Source organism: Balaenoptera musculus, chromosome 5, assembly GCF_009873245.2.
Source record: "Balaenoptera musculus isolate JJ_BM4_2016_0621 chromosome 5, mBalMus1.pri.v3, whole genome shotgun sequence".
Lineage (NCBI taxonomy): Eukaryota > Metazoa > Chordata > Mammalia > Artiodactyla > Balaenopteridae > Balaenoptera > Balaenoptera musculus.
In genome coordinates this window covers 120336970-120363255 of record NC_045789.1, presented here as the reverse complement: position 1 = coordinate 120363255, position 26286 = coordinate 120336970, and the positions used below count along the sequence as shown (strand labels likewise).

The window sequence follows — 26286 nt, the reverse complement described above, 5'->3', positions numbered from 1 at the left end:
ATGCAGTCGTTCACCATCACCCCGGAGCAGTTCTCGCGGCTGCTGCGGGGCCACAGCCCGACACGGGAGCAGTGCATCGCGCTGTACGGGCTGCGGCCGCTGGTCTGCACCCCGCAGCTGCCTGGGCGCGCCAAGCTGGCCTCCGCGCCCACCGGCGTGCTCATCTTCGCCCTGGCGCTCTTTGGCAACGCGCTGGTGGTCTACGTGGTGACCCGCAGCGAGGCCATGCGCACCGTCACCAACATCTTCACCTGCTCCTTGGCGCTCAGCGACCTGCCCATCGCCTTCTTCTGCATGCCCGTCACTGTGCTCCAGGACATCTTCAACAACTGGCTGGGGGGTGAGTCTGCGCCCTTTCCTTCTCCCCTAATCCCCAGCCTGCCAGCGGACCCCCTCTCCAACACACACCCTACTCTTCTGACTTTCTTCCACTTTTCTCTCTACCAGATGAATCCAGTGCCCTTTCTTAGAACTTCCTCACCTGCGCTCTCTTGGAGATAAGTTTTTGCTCCTTTTGATTCCGTTCCAGCATTTTTCTCCGTGTCGCTTAGAGACACAAGTTAGGGAAATGCTTAGGAGAGTCTCACCGCAGTGGGGTGGCAAGTGGCACCAGTTATTTCAGCTCCCTTTTCCATAATTACCAAGATTTTTTCCTATTTTTAACATAAAAGTAAGATAAAATATTTCAAATAATAAAACCCCCAACATCCCCTCATTCCTCTAACCTCCAGCCTCACTCCCCAGTTGCCCGTGGGGCTTCCAGACAGGTATTTGTACTGCAAGTATATATATGGACTTAAAACTTTAAAACAAATATAATGCATTTGCAGAAAAAAAAAATCTAGTCCTTCTTTTTAAAAAATACATGAACAGAGTCACACTTGGAGAAGGAACACAGAAAATATATGTCCTCTTGACTGATAAAGGAAGAGAGATTAATTTCTCTTCCTTAGAATGGGAGCAGAAATGGCAGAGAATCATTTGGAGCCATTGTTGGGAGCAGCGTGTGGGAAAAAATAAGACACTGCACTTCTCCAAATGATGCAGTCTTTCCAAAGAGACATGACTAGAGAGCGTGTTTTGTAACCCATAAAGAGTAGTGGGTTGTATTCTCACCAGTGCTTATGGAGTGCCTTGGGGACGAGGAAACATTGATTGTACCTGTGTTTTCATGGGTGGATGTACTCTTGTGACCATCTCAAAATTCTTAGAAAATGATTGGAAATATAGGGAGAATGTGAGAGAAATGAATCATTGTGCTTTCAAACTCTGCTGTTTCCACCCCTTCCTTAGCTAATTCCTTTTATTCTCATGGCGGGTGTTTCTTTCATCCTACCATTACCAACTTGAGATCCTCAATTTAAGTCCCTGGCATTGCTTTTTTTCATTAATTTGCACTGGGTTTATTGTTAGTGGATCAGGTTTCTAAAATCTATGATTCCCATCCCATCTATGATGTATATATTTCCCCCAATACACTAAACATTAGAGTACATCATACTAGCTTGAAAGTGACACATAATGCAGTCATAAATTGACTTACGGATTATTGACTTTTTTATGCACTCTGATGAAATCATTATACTTGGGCATTTTAAAGTTGCCCAGTGCAACTAAAGCCACAGAATTAATGGAAAAACTTTTGACCAGTACATATGGCTTATTTTTTGAGAAAAAGGCACAGGAGCTTTAATTAAAGCAACTCTATACATGTCCCCCTTTTTTTCTCTTCTTGGAAAAAGGTATATAGCAAAAAAAAAAAAAAAAAAAAATTTTAAAAAGGAAGAACTGGGGAAAAAAAGCACCCACATTTTTCTATTATTGTCAGAAACTCTTGACTTACAGATGTTACTGACAGATGGGAAGCTGACTATATGAGAATGGGATTTGATTATCTTCCGTTGAAAACCTGAAGGAAATCTAACAGAAAAACAATTGTTAAGTGAGAGGCATAAGAGCCAAAATAATATACTGAGCTATTTGGTTTCGGCATGGCTTTTATACATCTTTTCAACATGTTTCAGTTCTAGGTAGTGGCAATGTAGAATGTCGACAACTGAAGTTCCTGATGTAAAGAGGTAAATAAAAAAGGGCTGCTTCACTGGTAACTAGAAGATATCTTATTCTGGGACAAATAGTACTTGTTCCTTTTAATGTGAAATTCTGTGGAGGGAGGAGAGGCTGCTGCTTGGCTAAAACAGTTCCTCCAGCACAACAAGTCATTAGGTCAAGTGGTCATAGGACCCGCTTGTGGCCCAGTTACCTTGGTAACAAAAATATTTGAGTTAGGAAATAATGCTTCCTAGGTGCAAAACAGAACGTCTTCAATAAATTGTGTACTTTTCTTTCTATTTAGAGTCTAGGCCTTGGGCCTGCAGCATGAACATCACCTGGAACCTTGTAAGAAATGCAGTCTCAGTCCCCATTCCAGACCTACTGAATCAGAATCTGCATTTTAACAAAATTCCCCATGTGGTCCAAATTCACAAGGAAGTTTGAGATCCATTGGTCTCTAATACACCATTGCTGTGTTCCACTCTGGGGACAGGTTATTTTGACCAATGGTAATAGACCACCACTGAGCACTTTTTGTTAGCAAATAGACAGGCTAAATATTTCTCTCTGATTGTTTATTATACCATAGAGGCCGTTATTACAGTAACTAGGACTTTTGCCATTACAGCTTATTTTTCCAAGTCATAATTATACCAAGGAGGGTGTGGAACTTAATACACAGTCAACTTTACTTGTCTGCCTGATTTGTTGATGACCAAAATCCAGCTGAACCAAATTAAATGGGTAAAAATTTCCTCAAAGTAAATAAGCTATTATGAAGCTGTTTACTCCGGTTTCCAGAAATTACAATTTTCCTTAATAAATCTCTAGGTTATTGGGTGCTTTTTCTCCTTTCTGTAGCCTATACCTGCATTTTCAGAGTGAAATCTATGGGATGTTATTGACAAAGTACATTCTTTGCATAGACTTTGATATAACTTTTTTCATTTGTTTATTCATTCATTTACTGATTCAACTATTTATTGAATGCCTAATATATGCTAGTCGTTATGCTGAACTCAAATACAAGGGTGAATAGTACACAATATATGTCGTGTAAAGATTTTTGAGGACAGACAGCAGTTTTCCTGGAGAATGTGAGTAGTTCTGTATGCCTGGAGTTTAGCATTCAAAGGGGAAGTGGTGAGAGAAGAAACTGGAGAGAAAAGAAGAGAAATCATAAAGAGCCTTCTAGTGCTATGTTAAGGAGTTTGAATTTTATTCTGAAGCAGATGCATCACTAACCTGAAGCAGCGAATTTCAAACTAGGAGTTGCAACCTATTAATTAGTCATAAGTCATTGGGTGAGTCAGGATTAGCAATTTTTTAAAAAATGATATATATTAGAATAGAGAATTTCAAAGAGCATTTACATAGTAAAAGTTTGGTTGTGTGTGTATATATATGTATATACATATATGTATCCACACATGCAATAAGAAATATCTTTAAATTACGTGTGTGTGTGTGTGTGTGTGTGTGTGTGTGTGTAATGTAAAGGTACTTCCTATTGTGGGTCATGGTTAAAACCACTACTATAAAGGGAGTCAAGTTAGAGCAAGTATGGTTGACCGTAAGCAAATTAAACCCATCAGGACTCAGCAGCCCTGGTTATGTTCCATTGCTACCCTGTGGCAGTACTTTGTTACAGCCGACTCTCTGAATTCGATTACTAAAGCGGTGGAATTGATGATGCAATTTTAAGGAACACAGATAATTAAAAAATTGATTTACCTGTGGTTGGTTGCTAATAAAGCAGAAGTTTCTATTCATCTTGGAATGTGTGGGTGTGGATGAGACTGTGACAAAGGCAGACTGCTTAGACGAGATTATACCAAAAGATGCAAGTCGTGGAGAGTGGAAGAGCGGCTATACACATGTTTTTTGCCTAGGGCCACCTAGCCCTCTGACTATTTTTATTACTTCAGTAAAATCAGAGCTGTTCTTGAAAAATATATGGTGTAGTCTCTCAGAATAATGTATTTTAATCCTCGAACTGTGTTAAGTGTAGAGATTACAAAATTGTAGGAGACCCACTACTCAAATAAATTTTAGAAAAATGTTATCCTGACAAGATTTGCAAAGTGGTGTTCAGAAAAACAGGGTGGGAAGGAAGCAGGGAAATGTGAAAGATAAAGAGATGAGATGTAGAAAAGAAGGAAAACAGTGATAATCAGCTGTCTGATAAGTCTAAATATATAGACAGGTAGAGAATAGAGTTATACTAATTTGACAAGTAGAAACGTAATTTAAAAGAAATAGGATTGATGCTTCCAAACCATTGAATACCCTAAATACTTACTTATTTTGTAAGGCCTGTTCTCCACACTAATTATGGAAAACCTGTGGTTTGGGGACTGTTTTTCACAGTGGCTGAGAGCATAGACTCTGGAGCCATCATTTTATGGGATATAGGAACAACCTTGGGTAAGTTGCTTTATTTCTCATCTCTTTCTACAGATGGAGGTCATAATAATACATATTTTATGGTGTTGCTGCCAAGCAGATTTTATGAGTTTATGGAGTTAATGCTGATTAGAACACGGTAAATGGTAAAAAGTGTTCTAGATTGGAAGTTAGTCTTTTAACTTTGAACATTACCATCACTGTGGCTCAGTCAGGACAAAGGACACTTCTGGCAGGTATAAAGCATAAACAGGGACAAAAGAAAAGAGAGAGCAGAGGAGAGCAGAGATAGACTTTCATGATGTTGCAGAACCACAGAAGTCAATGAGAGCAGTGCAGGGGAAGAGATGAAAGATAAGCATATTTATTAGTCAGGGTTCTCCCGGGAAAAAGAACCAATAGTATGTGTGCATATGTATGATGTGCTGTGAAGAATTGGCTCACACAATTATGGAGGCTGAGAAGTCCCACAATCTGTTGTCTGCAAACCAGAGACCCCGGAACGCAGGTGGTGGTGGTAGTTCGAAAGCCTGAGAGTCAAAGAACCAACGTTGTAGATTCCAGTCTGAGTCTGAAGGCCTGAAAACTAGGGGCCTCAAGGGCTGGAGATCAGTTTCTCAGCTCAAGCAGTCAGGCAGAGAGCAAATTCCCAACTTCCTCCACCCTTTTGTTCTATCTGGGCTCTCAACAGATTAGGTGATGCCCACCCACACTGGGAAGGGCCATCTGCTTCACTCAGTTCACCGATTCAAATACTAATCTCCTCTGGAAACACCCTCACAGACACACCCAGAAGTAATGTTTAACCAGACATCTGGGCACCCCATTATCAATACAAGTTGACACATAAAATTAGCTATCACAGAGTATTGAGTAGAGTTCCCTGTGCTATACAGTAGGTCCATGTGGGGTGACGGGACGTTAACTACATTTATTGTGGTAATCATTTTGTAATATATACTTGTATCAAGTCATATTTTACACCTTAAACTAATACAAGGTTATATGTCAATTATATCTTAATAAAACTGGAAAAAAGAAGAAAAAAATTAACTATCATAAGAAGTCATCTCTGAAACACAAACTTTCTTTTACAACTAGTCTGTTCAGGAATAGTGGGTTTTTTTTCATGAGAAAAAGAGAGAAAGAACAGAGAAGAAGAAAACAAAACAAAACAAAAGAAGTCATAAAACATATATAGATTGGCAAATTTAGTTATTTAGTTATCATTTAGTTATCTTTTTAGTTATCATTTCTTTGAACATAATTAGGTATCCAATGGTATGCTAGAGCGAATTTGTACCAACTCATGATAACCAACTGTGTATACATCTATTCCAGGCTCCACACTTATTGATATCCTTGTGGTAGTTTGGGATTGGCCATGGTGACCATATTTATACCAGGGAAATTAGCAAATAGTTAACGATCAGAAACTTTTTTTTAACCTGGGGAGCTGGTTGTTAACATTTATTAGCACACCACGGGTTGTATCCCTTGTAATGTACATGATAATCAATCATCAACGTTCTAGGTATTACTCACCACCATTGCTTTAATGTATATTGTCATTTTCTCAATCAACTTTAATCCAGCATTTTACTTTTGTTTTTTTAAACTTTATCCTTGTCTGTATTCAAACAGAATTTCTTGGAATACTGCTTTGTAATTATACATTTATTTGTGGGATATTGTTTAATGCCTGCTCTCCTTCCATGAAGAACAGCTGGGAGTGTTTGTTTATGTTTTGTCTTGGTCTGTAGTCAGAGCCTTCAGTAGTATATGATCCATAGGTGAGTGAATGAACAAATGAATGAATGAGAAGACAGAATATAGAATGAAAAATTAGTGTGATAGACTAAGATATCCTCCCAAGCCCTCCCCAACCCCCCACAGTTGGAAGCAATGTTAGAAAGTAGACCCTGAAGAGAAGGCTCACTCTCAAATCCATTCTCTCACCCAGTGGTTCTCTTTGTTGCATATTAAAATTACCTGGGTACTTTTTAAAAACCTAAGGCCCCACTCACTCCCCACAATTCAGAATCTCTCAGAGTGAGATCTAGGTATCAATTTCTTTTAAAGATCCTCAGCTTATTACAACATGTAGCCAGGTTTGAGGACCAGTGCTTTCTAGGGCTTGGAATCTGGGGTAGGTCTTGGAATTCCCAGTGTACACATTTCTGTTGTTGGGAAGGGGTGTCTGAATATCCACCTAGGAGTAACTGCTGAGAATTGTAACTGATGGTTACTGCTTCCATCTTCAGATATGACTGGTCTAAAGTTTTGGTTATAGCTTGAAACAAGCAAACAAAAATTCCCATTTCACCTTCTCCATCTTGCAAAACACGTTTGTAGACTTCTCTCTCTTTCAGCTTCCATCCCACAACTCTCTCTCATTCTTGCTATTGTGCTCTCTTTTGGGCTCTCATGTTCATAGCGTTGAGTTAAGAATATAGTATTATTATCATTCTGGACAGTAACCTTCTCTTGTTTTATTATGTTTATATTCTTTTTTCCCCTTAAATCCCCATTCCCTGCTATAACTCATCTCCCCCTGAAAAGGTGGCTACAATAATGTGCTTGATATGTATCTTTAAATTTGTTTGTATTCTTCTTACATATGTTGCATAAATATGCATTGTTACTTTGCTCAGTGCTGTTTCCAACATCTGTCCATGTTGCTGTGTTTATCTAATGCTTTTATTTTTTTATATTTTTTAATAGTAATCTTTTATTTATTTATTTATTTTTATATTTTTATTTTTGGCTGTGTTGGGTCTTCGTTTCTGTGTGAGGGCTTTCTCTAGTTGCGGCAAGCGGGGGCCTCTCTTCATCATGGTGCGCGGGCCCCTCACTATCGCGGCCTCTCTTGTTGCGGAGCACAAGCTCCAGACGCACAGGCTCAGTAGTTGTGGCTCACGGGCCTAGTTGCTCCGCGGCATGTGGGATCTTCCCAGACCAGGGCTCGAACCCGTGTCCCCTGCACTGGCAGGCAGACTCTCAACCATTGCACCACCAGGGAAGCCCCTAATGCTTTTATTTTTAACAGATAATTTATGTATTTAGAGTCCGCCTTTGTATGTGATACAAGATAGGCATATTGGTTTATTTTTCTCCATGTAGAGAGCTAGTCTTTTTTACACTTCCTATAAACAACTTATAATTTCTCCATTGATTTGTGGTGCCATTTTAATTATAAATCCATTTCCCATCTTCTTTTCTTTCTATTTTGAAACATTGTTTGGTTGTCTAAGTCCACACCAGTGCTATAGTGTTTATTGCAAAGGCTTTTTAGCATATCTAAATATTGCATTGGGAAAGTCCCCCAATTCTTTGACCTTCTCTTTCAGAGGTGATTTAGTTATGTATGGACCTTTAGTTTTCCATAAGCATTTAAAAATAAATTTGTCCCCCTGGAATTTTGATTGGTATTGTATTCAATTTATGTTGTTTTGGAGATAATTGACATTTTAATGATAAGTCACTGTGCAATATTGTCATGTTAATTCTATGTGATAAGACAGAATAGTGGTCCTTCAAAGATGTCCATAACCTAATCCTTACAACCTCTGACTATGTTGCTTTACATGGCAAAAGAGATTTAGCTGATATGACTAAGTTAAGGATCTGGAGATGGGGAGATCATCCTGTATGATCTGGCTGGACCCCATTAATCGCAAGCGTACTTACAAAGGGAGTCAGGAGTGTCAGAAGCAGAGATGGAGATGTGGCAACTGTGCCAGAAGTCAGAGTGATGCAGGGCCTTGAGCCAAGGAAGGCAGGCAGTCTCTAGAAACTGGAAAAGGCCAGAAAACAGATTCTTCTCTAGAGTCTTCAGAAGGAATGCAACTCTGCAGACCCATTTTAAACACCTGACTTCCAGAACTATAAGATATAAATGTGTGTTCTTTTGAACCACTAAGATTGTAGTAATTTGTTATAGCAGCAGTAGAGAACTAATACAATCACCTTTTACACATAGAATGACTCTATTTAATTAGGTCTTGTTGGATGTTATTCCTTCCAAACAGAAACCTGGTATGTTAACATATTGGGTGGACATGTTCTTCAGGGGAGGTTAGGATACTTCTTAGCTCTAGGAGTTGGATTTCATTAATGTAGGTCAATATTTTAATTTCATTCTCCTTGTCGATGAGTTTTAAAATGGGCATGCAGCCTATTTTGGCCATGGAGTCTGAGGTTTTCCTCACTTTCATAAAGGAACTGAGAAAAGTGTATATTTTCCTTCCCAATCCTAAGAACAAAAGCATGCTGAGGAGGATGAAGTAATCCAAAGGAGAGAATGCCAATCCATGGTGAAATCATTCAGCTGTAGAATTTACTGCCCCATTATTGCTCTACCTCGGGAATCACTTTTGTATGAAATAGTACATTTCCCTTATTGTTTCAGCCAGTTGAGCTGAATTTTCTTTTATTTGCAGTCCAAAACATCCTAGTTAATATATAGAACAAACAAATACAAAGAAAATAAAATTATGTATTCCAAATCCAGAGGTAATTATGATGAGAATTTTAGTGTGTTACTAAAATTAGTAACATTTAGTAGTTAGTTTTCTCCTGAATATATTTTTAGCAAAATAGAGACCCTTTAGTGTTTGAGTGTATGTGTGTGTGTATGTGTGTGTGTACATGTATATATCACTTGTTTACTGCTTGTTTCAGTTAGTTTTCATTTTAAAACATCCATTGAAAGATGATTTAATAATTTACGTTATATTGACATATGTTTTATTTAGCCATCCCACTATTTTTGGCATTAGTTTATACGAATTTGAGGTTATTTTATGTTTGGTGAGCAACTGAGTACATCCCTCCTTTATTATTTGACAGTGAGTTATTTTAAGATTTTTAGCACAATGAAACCACCTTGTTTCTGCTTTATTACCCTAATGTTTAACCTGGGCTTATTTTACTCTATTATTTGAAAGTCTAATTGTTGCCACTAGTGGAAAGTAAAAAAACAATTCAGTTACTTTTCTATAATGGTATTTGTAGCTATTTGAGTAATGAAAATAAGAAGAGAAATACCAGAATAGACATAATTTTACTTTGGTGAACTTGTTTTCTGACACAAATATGCACCCAGAAGGTTCTTCTTGTAAAGTAGTTGAAGGAAGCACTCTGAGCAGAACTACAGAGTTAGTATCAGCTTGGCTCCAGAAAGAAAAACTTCAGGGTTTTGCAATTTGTATGGCCCCTTGTGGAGGCCCACTCATCCTAAATCAAAATCTTTCTGAGGACAGCTCCAGCCCATGTACACAGAGAAGCCAGAAGTCTTTCATGTTGCCCTATTCTTAAATATGTAAAGGCAATCAAGGATTGTTACGCAGATGAAGAAAGTTTGCAGAATAAAAGGGAATAATACAAACAAACTGATAAATGAAACTAGAATAAATGGGTGATTTATAGATTTCTTTAGAAAAAATTCTAAGTGGTATTTTCATATCTACAGACATATTCGGAAGAATGTCTCCTCATTTGATATTTTCCTAGTGGAATTCCTATTGGTTTTTAAGTCTCAAACTTCTACAATACATGTATCATTCAATACAACACTTTTTAAGATGATTTTACATAAGAAAAATTTATGTTCCCAAACTTAATAAAACATTTTAAACAAAATGATTTATCTATAAATAAAAATTATCTAGCTATATTCCAAATACATTTGGTAGAACATCAAAATCATAAATAGATATTTTGAAAAGCATGCCTAGTGTTCACAATGGGATGTGTGTACTGAATATTGCTGACACTAAGAGAAGCATCACATCATTTTACACATTCTTTGCGACTGAACCATTCTTTGCAATTGTTCCTCTTGAAAAGAAGACTGGCTTTGCAAAGAGGTCAATGAAAAAGATTGAAGAATTATTTAAATGCATGATGAGAAATTAACAAGTACTAAAGTTGTTCAGGATATCAGTCTGAAAAAGTTAATCACAGTGATAACCAGAAGGTATTCAATTAAACCACTAGACATTTTTTGCTGAAAGTTATTTGTAGGCTCTGCAGATACAATGATAATCATTATCTTTGAACTTGGTGGAGATATTACTGCCAGATATCTCTTATATCACCATGCAAATACTTCTATAATCATACTAGAGGAGAGTAAGTAAAGCTTTATTCTGTAGTGTTTCATCCTGAAGTGTCAACTACATCCCTTGAAGATTCATTCAGGAGTCCCTACCTGAGCACAAAAGTGATATAAAAAAAAAACCAAAAACCTGACAGCTTCTGAGTTTTATAGTTCACCTGAAATTGCACCTTTGCAACTCAACTTACCCATGATATCACTTTCCACAGCCAATGACAATGATTACATTTCAACCCTCCTCGCCTTTCAACTTTCTTCAAGTTTCCAGTCTGTTCCTTTCTTCATGGGTATCAGGTCATCCAAGGTAATTGTCCTGTTTTTGTTGCAAATTATATTTGAATTTTTCTAACGTATTTATTAATTTCTGTGTGCTGGTTGCTATGCTTTGTTGGAAAAAAATATTCATGATGCACCATGAAAATGCTGCATACAGAGCAATATGCACACAAACCATTTGATAAAAACCATTCTGATTGTTTTAGAAATTGGGAGCAATATTTTAAGCATTTTACATACTAAATGATGACTTAACTATATTTTAGTTACACTTCAGGAATTCTGTTAGGAGTTTGATTTGGCATTTTAAATGACGGGGAATAGGCTACTAGTGCACATTTTCATGCAGAATGTCTCATTTTCATGAATGAGTTACTAATGGTAAGTGGGAGATGTCTTGATTTAAGAAGATATTGACTTCATAAATCAAGAGTAAGCATCTCTGAAAAGGAACATTTTGAGAATAAGAAAAAGTTCTTAAAAGTGAAAATATGATTGCTGAACTTATATATAAATTATAAGAGCTAGAAGATAAAGAGAAGAAAATCTCTATAATGTGGACCAAAAAAGACAAAGAGAATTTATAAAGCAAAAAATATGTATAAACAAAAGATATAAACATGAGGGATACAGCCAGGAATTCCAAAATCTGATTAATAAGGGTTCCACCAAAAAAATGCACAAAACACAGAGATAAGAGAGTCAGAAGTCTCCAAATTCAAAAGGCACACAAAGAGCAAAAGAATTAAAAAATGGCCTAGGCTTCAACTCATATCCCCATAACATTTCAGAATTACAATTACAGAGAGATCAATAAAAGCTTCCAAATAGTAAACCAGGATACTCATAAGAGAGCAAAAATCAGTCAGACGGTATAGATGTGTTAGCACCAAAAGTGGATGCTAGAGGTCAATAAGGCAAGATCTTCAAGATTCCAAAGGAAGATAATGTTGAATTTAAAGTCAAATTATAGCCACTTTCAGATAAGCAAGAACTTAAGGAGCTTACTTTAAACTCATTAATTTGAAGAAGTTACTTGAAAAGGATTCATGCAAAACAAGGGTGAAATACAAGAAATAAGAAGCCATGAAATAAAAGGAACAGTGGAGAAGGTATCCATTCTAAATGAATTTCAAGAACATGGCTATAGAACAATCTTTAAATAAATAAATAAGTACAGTCATCAAACTTAGAAGTCAGTAGTCTTCTAGAAGAAGGTCTTAGAAGAATAAATACTAGAATTGATTCCAAGTTGTGTATATGTTATGTGAAAAGTTGAGATGTAATAGTAAAAATAACGATGATGATGATGATTACGGCAGCAATAAATGTAGCTAACACTCATGAATGCACTTTCACATAGTGCCAGGCTCTGTCCTAAACACATTGCATTTATGATTTCATTTAATCCTCCAAGAGTCCTATGAGACAAGTATTGTTTCATCATTTACATTTTATAGATAAGAAAACCCAAGGCACAGTGAAGTAAAGTAATTTTCTCTAGGTCACACAATTAACTAGTGGTTAACCCAAGATCCAAACCCAGGCAGTCTAATTCCAGAGCTTATACTCTAAACTACTATACTGTGTTGAAGAAAGTACATGTTTCTTCTTCAAACTGGAAAAAAAGAAATGCAAACTAAAACTCCAGGAAAAATTAAATAAATGAAAATACTCTACAAAAGGTCATGGCCCGGATACAAAGCACATTAAAATATGGCACACTTTAGAGCAATGAGTAAATTCACAAGGATCATGACTATAAATTCAGAGAAAGAGAAATGTATTTGGAACATATATATTGGTTTTGTAGTTATAATGTTTAAATAGTCATAATAATGAAAATGCTGCTTATAGTTTTAATCTTTTATAATTAAAATGTAGGCCGAGTACAGAAGACTTAACATGGCAATGGAACAGAATGCAAAGTTATCAGTCTTGATAAAGTAAATATAAAGGTATAGCTGATAGAAGTTGGAAGGAAGAAGAGAGTAAGAAAAGGAGGAAGGAGGTGACATGAGGAGGTGAGGTATCATCATCTTACAAAGTGAGGGACAAGATAAACTGTTGGAAGCTGATAGACCAAGGAAAAGGGTGTTAAGTATATTACTTTATGAGTCAAAGATAGAGGGAGCCACATGCAAGAATTTAGGAAACACACTTCTCAAAAGCTTTTCAAAGAAATAATTGAAGAAATTGTTACAACTATAAGAAAACTAAAAGATATGGGGAGAAGCAGAGGTGGGAGGTAATAAAAGTGAACTAAAAGCCTATCTATCCTAGAAGAAAGTCAATATAGACCATCTAAAATCAATAAATCAAGAATATAAAACAACTTGTTTAGCGATGTGAAGGTACCTGGCAGAAGAATTAAACACAAGTAGATGTCGGGGAGTAGGACAGCAGGTGAGCAGGGGTGGGCAGAGACCCATTCTTTTTTATTGTAGCCCTTCTGATTTTGAACTATTTGCTCATAATTCTTTGATTAAAAAGATATTTTTTAAAAGGAAGAGACAAATTTAATTTGTAACTGAAAAGCTGCCCCCCCCCCCAAATCTCCCAGCCAGATGGTTTCACTGGAGAATGCTGCCAAACATTTAAAGAAGAATTAACACTACTTTTACACAAACTCTTCCAGAAAACAGAAGAGGAGGGAACACTTCCTAAACCACTTCATGAGGTCTTTTTCACTCTGACAAAGTAGACAAAGACAGTACAATAAAAAGAAAACTGCAAACCAATGTATCTCAACTGCAAACTTAGACATAAAAATTCTCAGTATATTAGCAGACGGAATCCAACAATGTATAAAAAGGATTATACACATGATCAAGTAGGATTTATCCTAGGTATGTAAGTCTGGTTCAACGTTCAAAAATCAATGTAATCCACCAGGGCAACAAGCTAAAGAAGAAAACTCATATCATAGCAATTGACACACAAATAACATTTGACAAAATCCAACACCCATTCATGATAAAAGTTCTTAGCAAGTTAGTAATAGAGAGATACTTCCTCAGCTTTATAAAGAACATGTACAAAAACCTACAGCTAACATCATATTTAATGGTGAAAGACAAATTGGGAACAGAGCATGGATGTCTGCTCTCATCACTCTTATGTAACATAGTGCTTGAAGTTCAAGCCACTGCAAGGAGGCAAAGAAAAGAAATAAAAGATATAAAGTTCGGAAAGGAAAAATAAAACTACCTCTATTTGCAGAAGACATTATTTTCTACATAGAAAATCCTAAGAATCTACAAAATCTCCTAGAATAAGTGAATTCAGCAATGTCAAAGTATATAAGATCAGCACACAAAACTCAGTGGTATTTTTATATTAACAAGTAACATGCAGAAAATGAAATGAAAAATACCATACTACTTATAATTACTCCAAAGAAAGTGAAATACTTAGGTATACAGTAAACAAAACATAGTTTTCAGTTCTACGTGCTGAAAATTACAAAATGCAGATGAAGAAAATCAAAGAATACATAAAGAAATGGTGAGACATACTGTGTTAATGGATTGGAAGTCTCAACATATTAAAGATGTCGGTTCTCCCAAAATGGATCAATAGGTTTAATGTAATTCCTATCAAAATCCCAGCAAGGATTTTTGAAGACATAGACAAGCTTATTCAAAACTTTATAATAGACACAGGGCCTAAAATAGCTAAAATAATCTTGACGAAGAAGAAGTGGGAGGGATTCCTCTGCCTGATATCAAAGCTTCTATGTAGATAAAGTAATCAAAACAGTGTGGTATTGGCAGAGGGATAAACACAGATGAATGAAGCAGAATAGAGAATTTAGAAATAGATCTGCACAATATGCTCAAAGGATTTTTGACAAAGGTGTGATTCAATCGAGGAAGGATTGCCTGTTCCACAAATAGTGCTGGAGCAATTGACATTTATAGGTGAAAATAAGCAAACAAAACAAACAAAAACTTAAATCTCACACTTTATACAAAAATTTATGAAAACTGGATTGTAGACTTAAAAGTAAATGTAAAGCTATGAAACTTTGGGGGAAAAACATAGAAAATTATCAGGGCTGAGCACAGAATTCTTAGAGTTCTTAATTGACACCAAAAGCTCAATGCATAAAAGGAAAAATTGATAATTCGGACCTCATCAAAATTAAACACTTGCTCTGTTAAAGCCCGTGTGGAGAGATGAAAAGACAAGCTACAGACAGGGAGAAAATATGTACAAAGTATATATCTCACAAAAAACTAGTATCTATCAATAGAATATATAAACTCTCAAAACTCAGCAGTACAAAGACAAACACTCCAATTAGAAAATGGACAAATCACATGAAGAGAAATTTCATCAAAGAGGACATACAGATGGCAAATGAACACATGAAAAGATGTTCAGCATTGTTAGAAATCAGGGAAATGAAAATTGAAACCATGACATCAATACACACCTATCAGAATGGCTAAAAGAAAAAACAGTGACAACATTGAATGTTGGCAAGGATGTGGAGAAACTGGATCACTTATACATTGCCAGCAGGAATATCAAATGACATAACCATTCTGGAAAATAATTTGGCAATTTCTTATAAAACTAAATATGCAATTACCATGCAGCCAGGGAATTCCATTCTAGTGTAATTTATCCCAGAAAAATGAAAAGTTGTGTTCACACCAAAACCTATATGTGAATATTCATAACTGCTTTTTTGGTTTTTTGGTAATAGTCAAAAACTGGAATACCCCAGATGGTCTTCAGTGGATGAATGATTAACCAAACTGTGGTACATATATTCTGTGGAGTATTAGTCAGCAATACAAAGGAACAAACTATTGATAAATGCAACAACTTGGGTGCATGTCCAAGGGACTGTGCTAAAAGAAAAGAGCCAGGCTCTAGGCGCACGGGCTTCAGTAGTTGTGGCACGTGAGCTCAGTAGTTGTGGTGCATGGGCTTAGTTGCTCCATGGCATGTGAGATTTTCCCAGATTCGAGATGGAGCCCATGTCCCCTGCATTGGCAGGCAGATCCTTAACCACTGCACCACCAGGAAAGCCACTGTAATGAGAAGCCCGCTCACCACATGAAGAGTAGCCCCTGCTCGCCGCAACTAGAGAGAGCCTGCACACAGCAATGAAGACCCAATGCAGCCAAAAATAAATTAATTAATTAATTAATTAAAAAAAAAAAAGAAAGAGCCTATCCCAAAAGGTTATTTACTATATTGCTCAATTTATATACCATTTTTGAAATGAGAAAATTTTAGAAATGGAAAATGAAAACAGACTAGTGGCTGCCAGTGGTTAGGGACAGGGAGGGGCAGAGGTGGGAGGGGCAGAGGTGGGAGGGGCATGGGTGTGGTTATAAAAGGGTAACAGGAGGGACTTTTGTGGTGTTGGAAGTGTTCAGTATCTTGGCTGTGATGGCAGATTCTTGAACCTATTAATAAAATCTATAGAACACACGCACACTGAAATGAGTACAGGTAAAGTTGGAAAATCTGAATAAAATCAGTGGATTGTATTAACGTCAATATCTTGGTTGTGATAGTTTACTGTAGTTTTACAAAATGTTACCATTGGGGGAAACTAGGCAAAGTATACAAAGGATCTTTCTGTATTATTTCTTACAACTGCATGTGAATCTATAATTATCTCATAAAATTTTCAATTGATAAAGAGAAAGAAAAAATGAGAGGTCAGGAGGGTAGAGCCCTCATGAATGGGATTTGTCTTCTTGTAAAAGAGATGCCACAGAGCTCTCTCGCCCTTTCTGCCAAGTGAGGATACAGTGAGAAGTCTGCAACCCGGAAGAGGGCCCTCACCAAACCATGCTGGCACTCTGACCTCGGGCTTCCAACTCCCAGAACCGTGAGAAAGAAATCTCTGTTGTTTATAAGTCACCCCATCCACGGCACGTTGTTATAGCAGCCCAAATGGGCATGCCTCCTCTCAGAGCCAGGAGCTTGCATCTCCTTCCCTAAGTCTAACAAGAATTCTGGAGAAAAATGGCTCATCTTCTTTGCTGTCAGTTTCCTCTTACAGTCTCTCTACTGAGTCTTCTTCTTGGCACTTGTAAACTGTAAGAATCTTCTCCCTGTCCCTCCACTCTGGAGGAGTTAAGGTTCCTTCTGGCTTTTCTCCTCCTAGCCTTCCCCTTTGCCTGGAGCCAGGGTTTCCTTTCCCTGGGCTAAGTTCTTCCCTCTTTTCTGCTACTCAAATGTAGCACTATTGCAAAGTTCACAAGTCATAGGATAATTACTAGATTGCTTTGTAAAGGTCTTATGCTAAATAGGAATACAGTTGACCCTTGATCAACACAGATTTGAACTGCAAGGGTCCGCTTATATGCAAATCTTTTCAATAGTAAATACTACAGTACTGTACAATCCAAGGTTGTTTGAATCCTTGGATATGGAAGGCTGACTGTGAAATTATACTCTGATTTTCGACTGTGCCCCAGTCGGTGCCCCGAACCCCCACGTTGTTCAAGGGTCAACTGTAATTATCAGGAGGGCTGAAATTCTAGGAGAGATGGGCCACACATCTGTTTTAAAATATTTAGCAACGCTGGTTCTCCTCTTCAGTCTGCATGGTTTACATTGGCAGAATATTCCAGTCCACTTCGGGATTTTATAACTTCACCTTTAAAACTGTGGATGATTTATACGCTGGAACCCCATTAAATTAAACTGTAAATAGATGCAGTTGGAGCTGCTCCAGTTGAAGCAGGGCTGGAGCTTAGAGCCCCCTCTCCCTTCTTGGCAGTTCCCACAGCATCCCTGCAGGAACACAGGGCTCCGTGGAACGCTGATGGAAACCCTCAGCCTGATTCTTCTCTGGGAGGACCTTCCTGCTGGGGACTTCCATGGTTCTGTTCCTTTGTGGTTCTCAGCCACAGCTTGTATAACAATTCTCACTTTGACTATATTTAATTTGTTCCCCACTCTCCTACTGTAGGATGTGGTTGAGGGAAGTGAGGTAGGATTCAGGATTTGGTAAATTTGCTCATTAGCAGCTAGCTGCTTAAGAAACCTGCTAGCGGGACTTCCCTGGTGGCACAGCGGTTAAGAATCTGCCTGCCATTGCAGGGGACACGGGTTCGATCCCTGGTCCAGGAAGATCACACATGCTGCAGAGCAACGAAGCTCGTGCACCGCAACGACTGAGCCTGTGCTCTAGAGCCCGGGAGCCACAACTACTGAGCCCGTGTGCCACAACTACTGAAGCCCGCACGCCTAGAGCCTGTGCTCTGCAATGAGAAGCCACCGCAATGAGAAGCCCGCACACTGCAACGAAGAGTAGCCCCCGCTCACCACAACTAGAGAAAGCCCGTGCAGACAAAAAATAAAATTAATTAATTAATTAATTTAAAAAAAAAGGAAACGTGCTAGAAAAAAACTAGAAACTTATAAAAACTAGAAACTTACAGGCCATATTGGGACAGGGTGCATCAATTGTTTGAATATGGCTTAATTTTTTTGTTCAGGAAACTAAGGAAATTATATGCTAGATTGTTTTATAATATGTTAGACCACTGTTTCAATAATGGTCGTATAAAGTAATCTTTCCTGTAAAACTGCAAATGTCTATTCACTTTGTTTATTAGCAACCTTGGAACAAATTATTCACAGACTAGTTATCGTCATTAGATACTTTCATGCAATCATAGCTCATTGTACCATTTTCTAAATTAATAAAAGAATGTTTTTCAATCTTTTCTAAGTATGAATACTTGTTCTCTTCACTCTGTCCTTTCCACTTGGATCCTTTTTAAAGTCACTATTACCCAAGAGTGAAAACTAATACTGGCCAAATTGTTTGCAATTTCCAAGCATCATTTTTAGAAATAATGAGATCTTGATTCTATCTGAATCATTAAGACCTGCTCTGCATATGTTGGGAGGTGAGGACGGGCTTGGTAGATAGGGGAGTGGACACCATTCATGTCCAGAGCAAAGAGTTCATGTTCTGGAAAATAAAGTAATATAAATAAGTTATGGTGGGAAATAGAAGGCAGTAAATATTTAATGAAAGCATTTGTTCCTAACCCAGTAGGCAAAGGAGAATTATTGTGATTTCTTATGCGAGGGTCTGATGTAGTAGAAATGGAAGCAGCAATGGAGGCAAACTGTAATAGTAGGATTTGGACTGTGTTATCTCAGCATTAACAATACACACAGAAAGAACATTGACCAGAATATTCTATATGTTAGGAAATCTACCTTCCAGAGAAAAAGTGATAAAAGAGAAGTAAAGTAAGTTTACTTGTTTTATAAGCAACAGTTGATAGCTAAGTAGCTTAAGAGGAGGGGATATACTGGAAAGATGTTGGAGGTTCACAAGGATCAGTGTGAAGCTGGAGGAAAGAGCCTGCAAGAGGCAGGGACCAAGGATGCAGAGAGGTCAGCAGCAGTAACTAAGCAGTGGTCTGTTCACGCTCATGATCTGGTGAGCACGGGGCCGCACTACCTCAAATCTCCCCCTTCCATCTTCATTGCACTCTGTCAACAGATGAAAAGAATTGAGGTAAGTTTGGCACATTTAGAGCTGATAGAGTCTTTGAGAGAATCCATCCTGTGTTTGCCTTGTCTTCCCTAATAGGGCCTCTTCCCTAACCTGCCCACCTAGGGGAGAGTTCACGCACCAGAGGAAATTATGCTTCTAGTAGGAAATGAAGGTGGATGCTGGCAATCAAAATATGAGAAATAGGGACTTCCCTGGTGGTCCAGTGGTTAGGGTTCGGCGTTCTTCACTGCCGAGACCTGGTGGTCGATCCCTGGTAGGGGAACTAAGATCCCACAAGCTTCGTGGCTCGGCCAAAATAAAGAAAGAAAGAATCATAACTCACACTTTTTTAAAAAAAATATGGGAAATAGCCATTCCAGACAGGCTCTAAGAAACACATTTCTTACATTAGTATCAGATAATCCCATAAGGAAAAAAGGGAGGGACATCCCAAGAAAACAGTGCCCTACATAGGAAATTCTAAGATTATTATCCCAGTTTAAAATTGCCATTTGTGGGAAGAAATGTCACAAAGGACACATTCTTGCAAAACACTGAGACCTATTCAGTTCACATTGGGAAGTCTCACGTGTAGAGCAAGCTGACTGTAGAATCATCAGAGACATTCATCAGCAGAACAAGGAGGTGAAAAGGAAGGGAAGGTCATTAATAGAAATGTAATGAAGGGCAGAGAAAAATCAAAGCTCTTTAATTCCTATTTTGCTTCAGTCTTCTAGACCTTGAAAAGTGACCTCCAAATTAAATTAAAAAGGGCAAAACAAAGACGGTTCCTTGAAATTATTGTTCAATAAGTGTTTTCATTCTTAGTTGTATTTGAAAAAATAACACCTAGATCAGAACTTGAATTTTCATACTTTTGATGTCTATACCAGAAAGCTTGTTTCCCCCATTCAATTGACTTTGAAGATTGGTGAAAATCCTCTGGGAATGGAGGCAGAAATATGTCTTAAGACCTAAGTATTCTTCATCTGGAAAGCTCCAGAGTGACTCAAACTACAACAGTTTCCATAAATTCTCTAACTTTAATTCCTATTATCCAGATATGTGACTTTTGAATATGCTTTAAATGTTTGGTTTGTCCCTTATTAGCATTTTCTATTACTATTAATATTTTTTTAACATCTTTATTGGAGTATAATTGCTTTACAATGGTGTGTTAGTTTCTGTATTAATATTGTTATTATTAATTTTTTGAACTCATGAGATCAGTCTGTTAGAAATAGTATTAATAAATAGAAATTGCCTTTCTGTAAAATATATAGCTCAAAGGCTTATAATTGGGTCTGAATATTCATACATTGGCAATAGTTTGAATCCCAGTTTCTCATTCATCTCAGAATCTACAAGATACCACTTGCCTCTCTAAAATCTTTGCAAACAACCTGATCATTGCAATCTGAAATAGCAGTAACAAAATACAGACTTGCAGTACGTATTCAATTGGAAGAAGTCTGATGCCGTGTCAGAATTGGTCTCTTCAACAACTGAGGGAGCAAAATAATGTAACAGTAAACTAGCTGGCATGCTAGTACAAAGTATTCTTTTCATACATATTTTGGTCATTGTAGTGTTCTTTCTTTCACCCAACTAAAAACAACTATCGTGTAAAAAGATGAGAAAGATAAAAAAAGTGAACAGGCTATGGACCTCAATTCCATTTAAAATAAAAAAGAAAATATTAAACTCTTAAGAACTTAAGCAGTGGAGTGGTAAAAAACCACACCTCCCAACAAAAATCAAAATTGTATCTCATTTGAAATATGTACCCACGGTAAATATGTAAGGATCTGAAAAATGCTGCATTACAGTAGTACTTGGCTGCTTTGTGTTCTTTTGATGCTGCCTCTGGCTCTTCTGAATTATGTTTATTTTAAAGATTAAATATAACTTCTTATATGAAAAAGAGCACATCTGCTGCTTGGAAGAGTGGACCAGCCCTGGGCACCAGAAAATCTATACTACCTTCATCCTTGTCATCCTCTTCCTCTTCCTCTTATGGTGATGCTTATCCCGTACAGTAAGATCGGCTATGAACTTTGGATAAAGAAAAGAGTGGGGGATGGCTCAGTGCTTCGAACTATTCATGGAAAAGAAATGTCAAAAACTGCCAGGTCTGTTGAATGGAATATTCACCTCTGTTTAAAATATTTTTAGGTTGACTTATATACACTAATATGTATAAAATAGATAACTAATAAGAAACTGCTGTATTAAAAAATATATATATTTTTAATTAGTTGTGCTGGAAGAGACTGTTGCCAGAGATCTCAGAATTCCTGGGTAATTTAGTCAAAGCGTCATTTGTAATTCACGTTTAGCACATGGACTGACTTTAAACTTTTGAGATTTTCCATATGACAGGAAGAAAGAGTCAGATTACCAGCTCCCAAATCAAAGGGGAAGTCATTGTTATAAATAGTTACTCGGAATTTTTAAAATCATTATATTTTCTTCTGCATATCAATATGTGGATAAGTCTCCTTACTCCCAAGGCCCCTGCTTTCCTCATGTGTACCAGGAAGCATGATAATATCCATCCTTACTTCCTCCCACCCAAGGATGATGCTAAAAATTGTGAGATGATATGTATGAAAATCCTTTGGAAATGAGAGAATGTTATTTATTTAAAATCATTATTATTGATATATTTTATTTTTACCTAAAAGCTTTACTTTCTGATCATATTGATTAATATAAATTTAAAAACATAATTTACTGCTATGATACTCATGGGCCATACGGTTTATTTTATAATCTACACTGAATGGCTATTAAAATTAAAATCTTAGAAGTCTAGTGGTTTGATGAAATTTACATTTCCACAAGTGTACAGCGACCTCTAGTGTCCAGTTTATATAAAGAACTCCTCTCTCCCGACGTACAGGGTGCTGGACTGTTCAGCACCTTGGGACTTACTGCTGATTTAGCTCTCTCACTTCCTCAGAAGAAAGGACTACTATGCTGAGATAATAAATAATGAATATGACTCGTTATAAACTTGAAAATGTGTAAATCTCTTGCAGACATTAATCTCCTTTACAGGACTAATGGAGAAAACTCCATTTGAATCCCTGATTAATCATATTACTTAGTTATGTAATGGAGGATTACTGTTTAATTCTGTCCTGAGTGCTTCCCATATTTTTCTATCACAGGCATAAGTGTTCTTCAACATAAAATGAATAAGAGCTTTGACACTGAAGTTAGACTGCTTACGTTTAAATCCAAACTTGCCTTTATAGTTTAAATCTTCTGCTAGGCATCTGACTTTGCAAGTTACTTAACCTTCTCTGTGCCTCAGTTTCTGCACCTGACTTTTTGGGAAGATTGAGGACATAATCCATGCCAAGCATCTAGCATGGTGCTAGACCCACAATGAGCACATATCTTTAGAATGTTCACATTATGAGAAATACAGGGATGTGGGTAATAGAAATGGGAAAAGATGAAGAACAGTTCATAATCTGTCATGAGCTTCATTAACATTTGAAAAATATCATTGAGAGGTCTAGACTTTAATTTTAATAGCTTTGCTGCCAGCTTGACACATCTGCCAAGGAGAAGTTAACTAATGCAATATATCCCCATGGGTCCAGGAAGAAGAAGTGAGCTGTTGTTATGATGGTGACAGTGGTGGCTCTCTTTGCTGTGTGCTGGGCACCTTTCCACATTGTTCACATGATGACTGAATACAGTGAGTGTTTGTCATTCTCATTTGATGGAAGTTCTAGTTCATTTCCTGCTAGAATGGAAAATGAATCATTGAAACATGTTGCCATTCACTTGGGTAATCAAATATCAAACATTTAACAGGTTTCTTTCGTGTTTTCAAGATCACTAGATCGTTATGTGGCAGGTAATTATGTATGAGTATCATCGAGGCTTTCATAATTTTAATAATTATAAAAGGTAAAGAACAGCTTTTGAGATTCATCTCCCATGCTACTCCTTCTGTTCTCCCTAAGCCATTTAAACATTGGGAGAGGTGTGACATCCTTTGAGTGTTTTCTATTTAGAACCCTCACTTGAACCACATGAATTTAATAACACCTAGGATTTCAGCCAGACCCTTAATGTATTCTCTCTGATAATCTGAGCCTTAACATGGTTCTCAGATGATTGTGTTTCTATAACACAAGTGGACATGTGATGGGTAACTGCAGCTTCCAGTTTACATGAAGCTTGAAATCAGACTGAAATGCAATAAACCCTCTAATCTGTGCTGGGCACTGGGCTGTGCTTGTAAGCCTAGATTCTCTAAGAAGGAGGACTCTTCACAAAGGTGGTTTTTCTTCAGACATCAGATGGCTCTCCGCAAAATGGTCTTGAGAATTTTTCACACCTTTAACCACTTGTACAAGTGTAAGTGTTTGATAAAGACAGAAGATAAACAGAAATGTTATTTTATAGTCATTAAAAAAATATCCATTCTAAAGCATTACTTTTTATTTCAGGCAATTTTGAAAAGGAATATGTTGAGGTTACAATCAAGATGATTTTTGCTGTAGTTCAAATAATTGGATTTTCCAATTCCATCTGTAATCCAATTGTTTATGCACTTATGAATGAAAACTTCAAAAAGAATTTTTTATCTGCAGTTTATTATTGCATAGTAAAAGAAACCTTATCCCCAGCACAAAGGCACGGAAATTCAGGAATTACGATGATGCAGAAGAAAGCAAAGTTTTCTCAGAAAGAGAACCCAGTAGAGGAGACCAAAGGAGAAGCATTCAGCGATGGCAACATTGAAGTCAAGTTGTGTGAGCAACACGAGGAGAAAAAACATCTCAAACGACATCTTGCCTTCTTTGATTCTGAACTTTCTGAGATTTCTGCTTTAGGCAGTGGGCATTAATTGTAACAATGTCTTCATAATTAATGCCATTCATGGCTTAATCTGAAGAGAAAATTATTTTGAGCAAAGGTCAAAGACTTGTTATTTATCTAGCAGTTTTTCCGCCATGCAGTCAACGTAATGTGGCTTTCTATTTATTGCCAAGATGGATGAGAAAATAGCTTAACAATTATATCATTTTTCTGGAGTCAGTTTAATAGTTGAACACTATAATGTAATTTTTAGTGTACCATTGAAGCTTGGTGATAAGTCTGTTGCAAAAGAGGTCTATCCAATAAAGTCAAAGGCATTGGAGAAGCAGCAAAATGACAGATGGCTGAGATTTAGAGGCAGGTGCCTGGGTTTCAGCTTCTTACCCATCACCATTGTTGTGATGATTGACAAGTCACTTAACCTCTTTAAGCCTCTTTTCCTTCCTGTGTAAACTGGGGTGGTATCTCTTACTTCACGAAGTTGCTGCCAGAACAAAATGAGATAGGAGTGGGAAAGCACTTTGTACTCCAAAGAACCCCAAGTTCTGGAGCATTATTGTAGTTCTTCATGTCTCAGCACCCCCCTCTTTCTGTTCCCTTTTCCTTTCTGAGACTTGTCCTCAACCCTATTCAACTTTCCACTTGTGCCTATTTTGTAACTGCTTTCTCTAATCAAAAGAGGAATGTTTCTGGGATCCTCATTTATAAGTTGACTATAATATATTTAGGCCAATCTAACTATATCAAATATTTATATTTTTAAGCCTTTTATTTTCACTCGTAGGATGAAAGACTTTTTGTTATGTAAAAGGGCTTTTAGGTGTAGTCAGTGAGAGAGAATCAACTCCAAGCCCGTGAAATTTTATCATGCCCAAAACTGACCCCCCAAGAGCGCTGGGTCAGGAAGAACCATAGAATTCCTCACCTGTATTCCTTACCTAATTCTCCCTTAAACTCAACCCCTCTCCTTTTAGTATTTTCCTCTTACTCCCAAATGTCATGGTTCCAGTGGCCACCATCACTGTGCCCTGTTGCTTCCCCTTCAATATCTGAGCTTCTCAAAGTCCCGTCGTCACAGCCTCATGGCCAAAGTGTTTCTTCTGCTTCCAATTTTCCAACACTTATTCTTCCAGCCAGGTATTAGAAAGGAAGAGAAGCTCAAGAATTCTCAGGGTATTTCACTTGTACAGCTTTCAGGTTTGTGTACCAGAGAACTCAGGCCATTGGGATCTTTCAAGATATAGACATTTAATTTTATATGTGTGTTAATGTGAGCATGGATGAGAAAAAAAAAAAAAAGATGAAACAGTGTGTGGTACTAGGGGAAAATGTCAATATGACACAGGAAAATTAACAAAGTCAAGAGAGGAAAACTGATTATTTGGTTTATGTTGAAATGGACTCATCGAGGGTTATTTATGTATGCTGTCCTCCTGTTATACCTGTAGCAGAACAGTTATCATTAAATCATTAAACCATTAAAAATGAATCACATTCACTGACTTTTGGTTATCCTTATTTGTCAAATATTCATATGACTCTTCCTAAATTTGATGTACACATGCTCCAAATATGACAATGAATAATGGATAAATCAACACTATTCCTGACCGTTTAATTATTAAGATTAGAGTTTTTTAAAAAAATCTTAAACGTTGCAGAGCTTGATCTAAAGTATTTAGATATTAGATAATAATTTAAATATTTACTGTAAAATTTCCAGACATCCTGTGAAAGCTTTTCTTTTCTTTCTTTTTTTCCCTCACATTGCATTAATGTTGCTTCAGAAACAAAAATAGTTATAGCTCACTTTTTTTTATAGGTCTTTTATAGGTCTTTTAAACCTATAATCCTTTTGCTCTGTCATAAAAGTTTGGAAGAGAAATATGGTCCAGTCCGTCACTGAGAAATGCCCTACCGTTAGCCAGAGAAGCTCTGAGTCCAGTCTGACATGGGTCCTGATGATGGTGTAACATAATTTATACTCCATCCAGAGTTTGCCTTGGATTTGCAAAAGGAGGCCTGGTTATGGCTTTTCTTTCTAATTTCCCTGACTTCACAGTCCCCTGAGTCTCTTAAACCC

At 37.2% G+C, this 26286-nt stretch overlaps 1 protein-coding gene across 1 annotated transcript; it reads left to right on the top strand.

Moving 5' to 3' along the window:
• Positions 1-24231, top strand: QRFPR (pyroglutamylated RFamide peptide receptor). The gene is given in 7 exon segments (XM_036852263.1): positions 1-340; positions 2357-2400; positions 19194-19376; positions 21253-21358; positions 21361-21487; positions 22973-23070; positions 23831-24231. Coding segments are annotated over 7 exon segments (1299 nt in total).
• The last annotated feature ends 2055 nt before the right edge of the window (positions 24232-26286 follow it).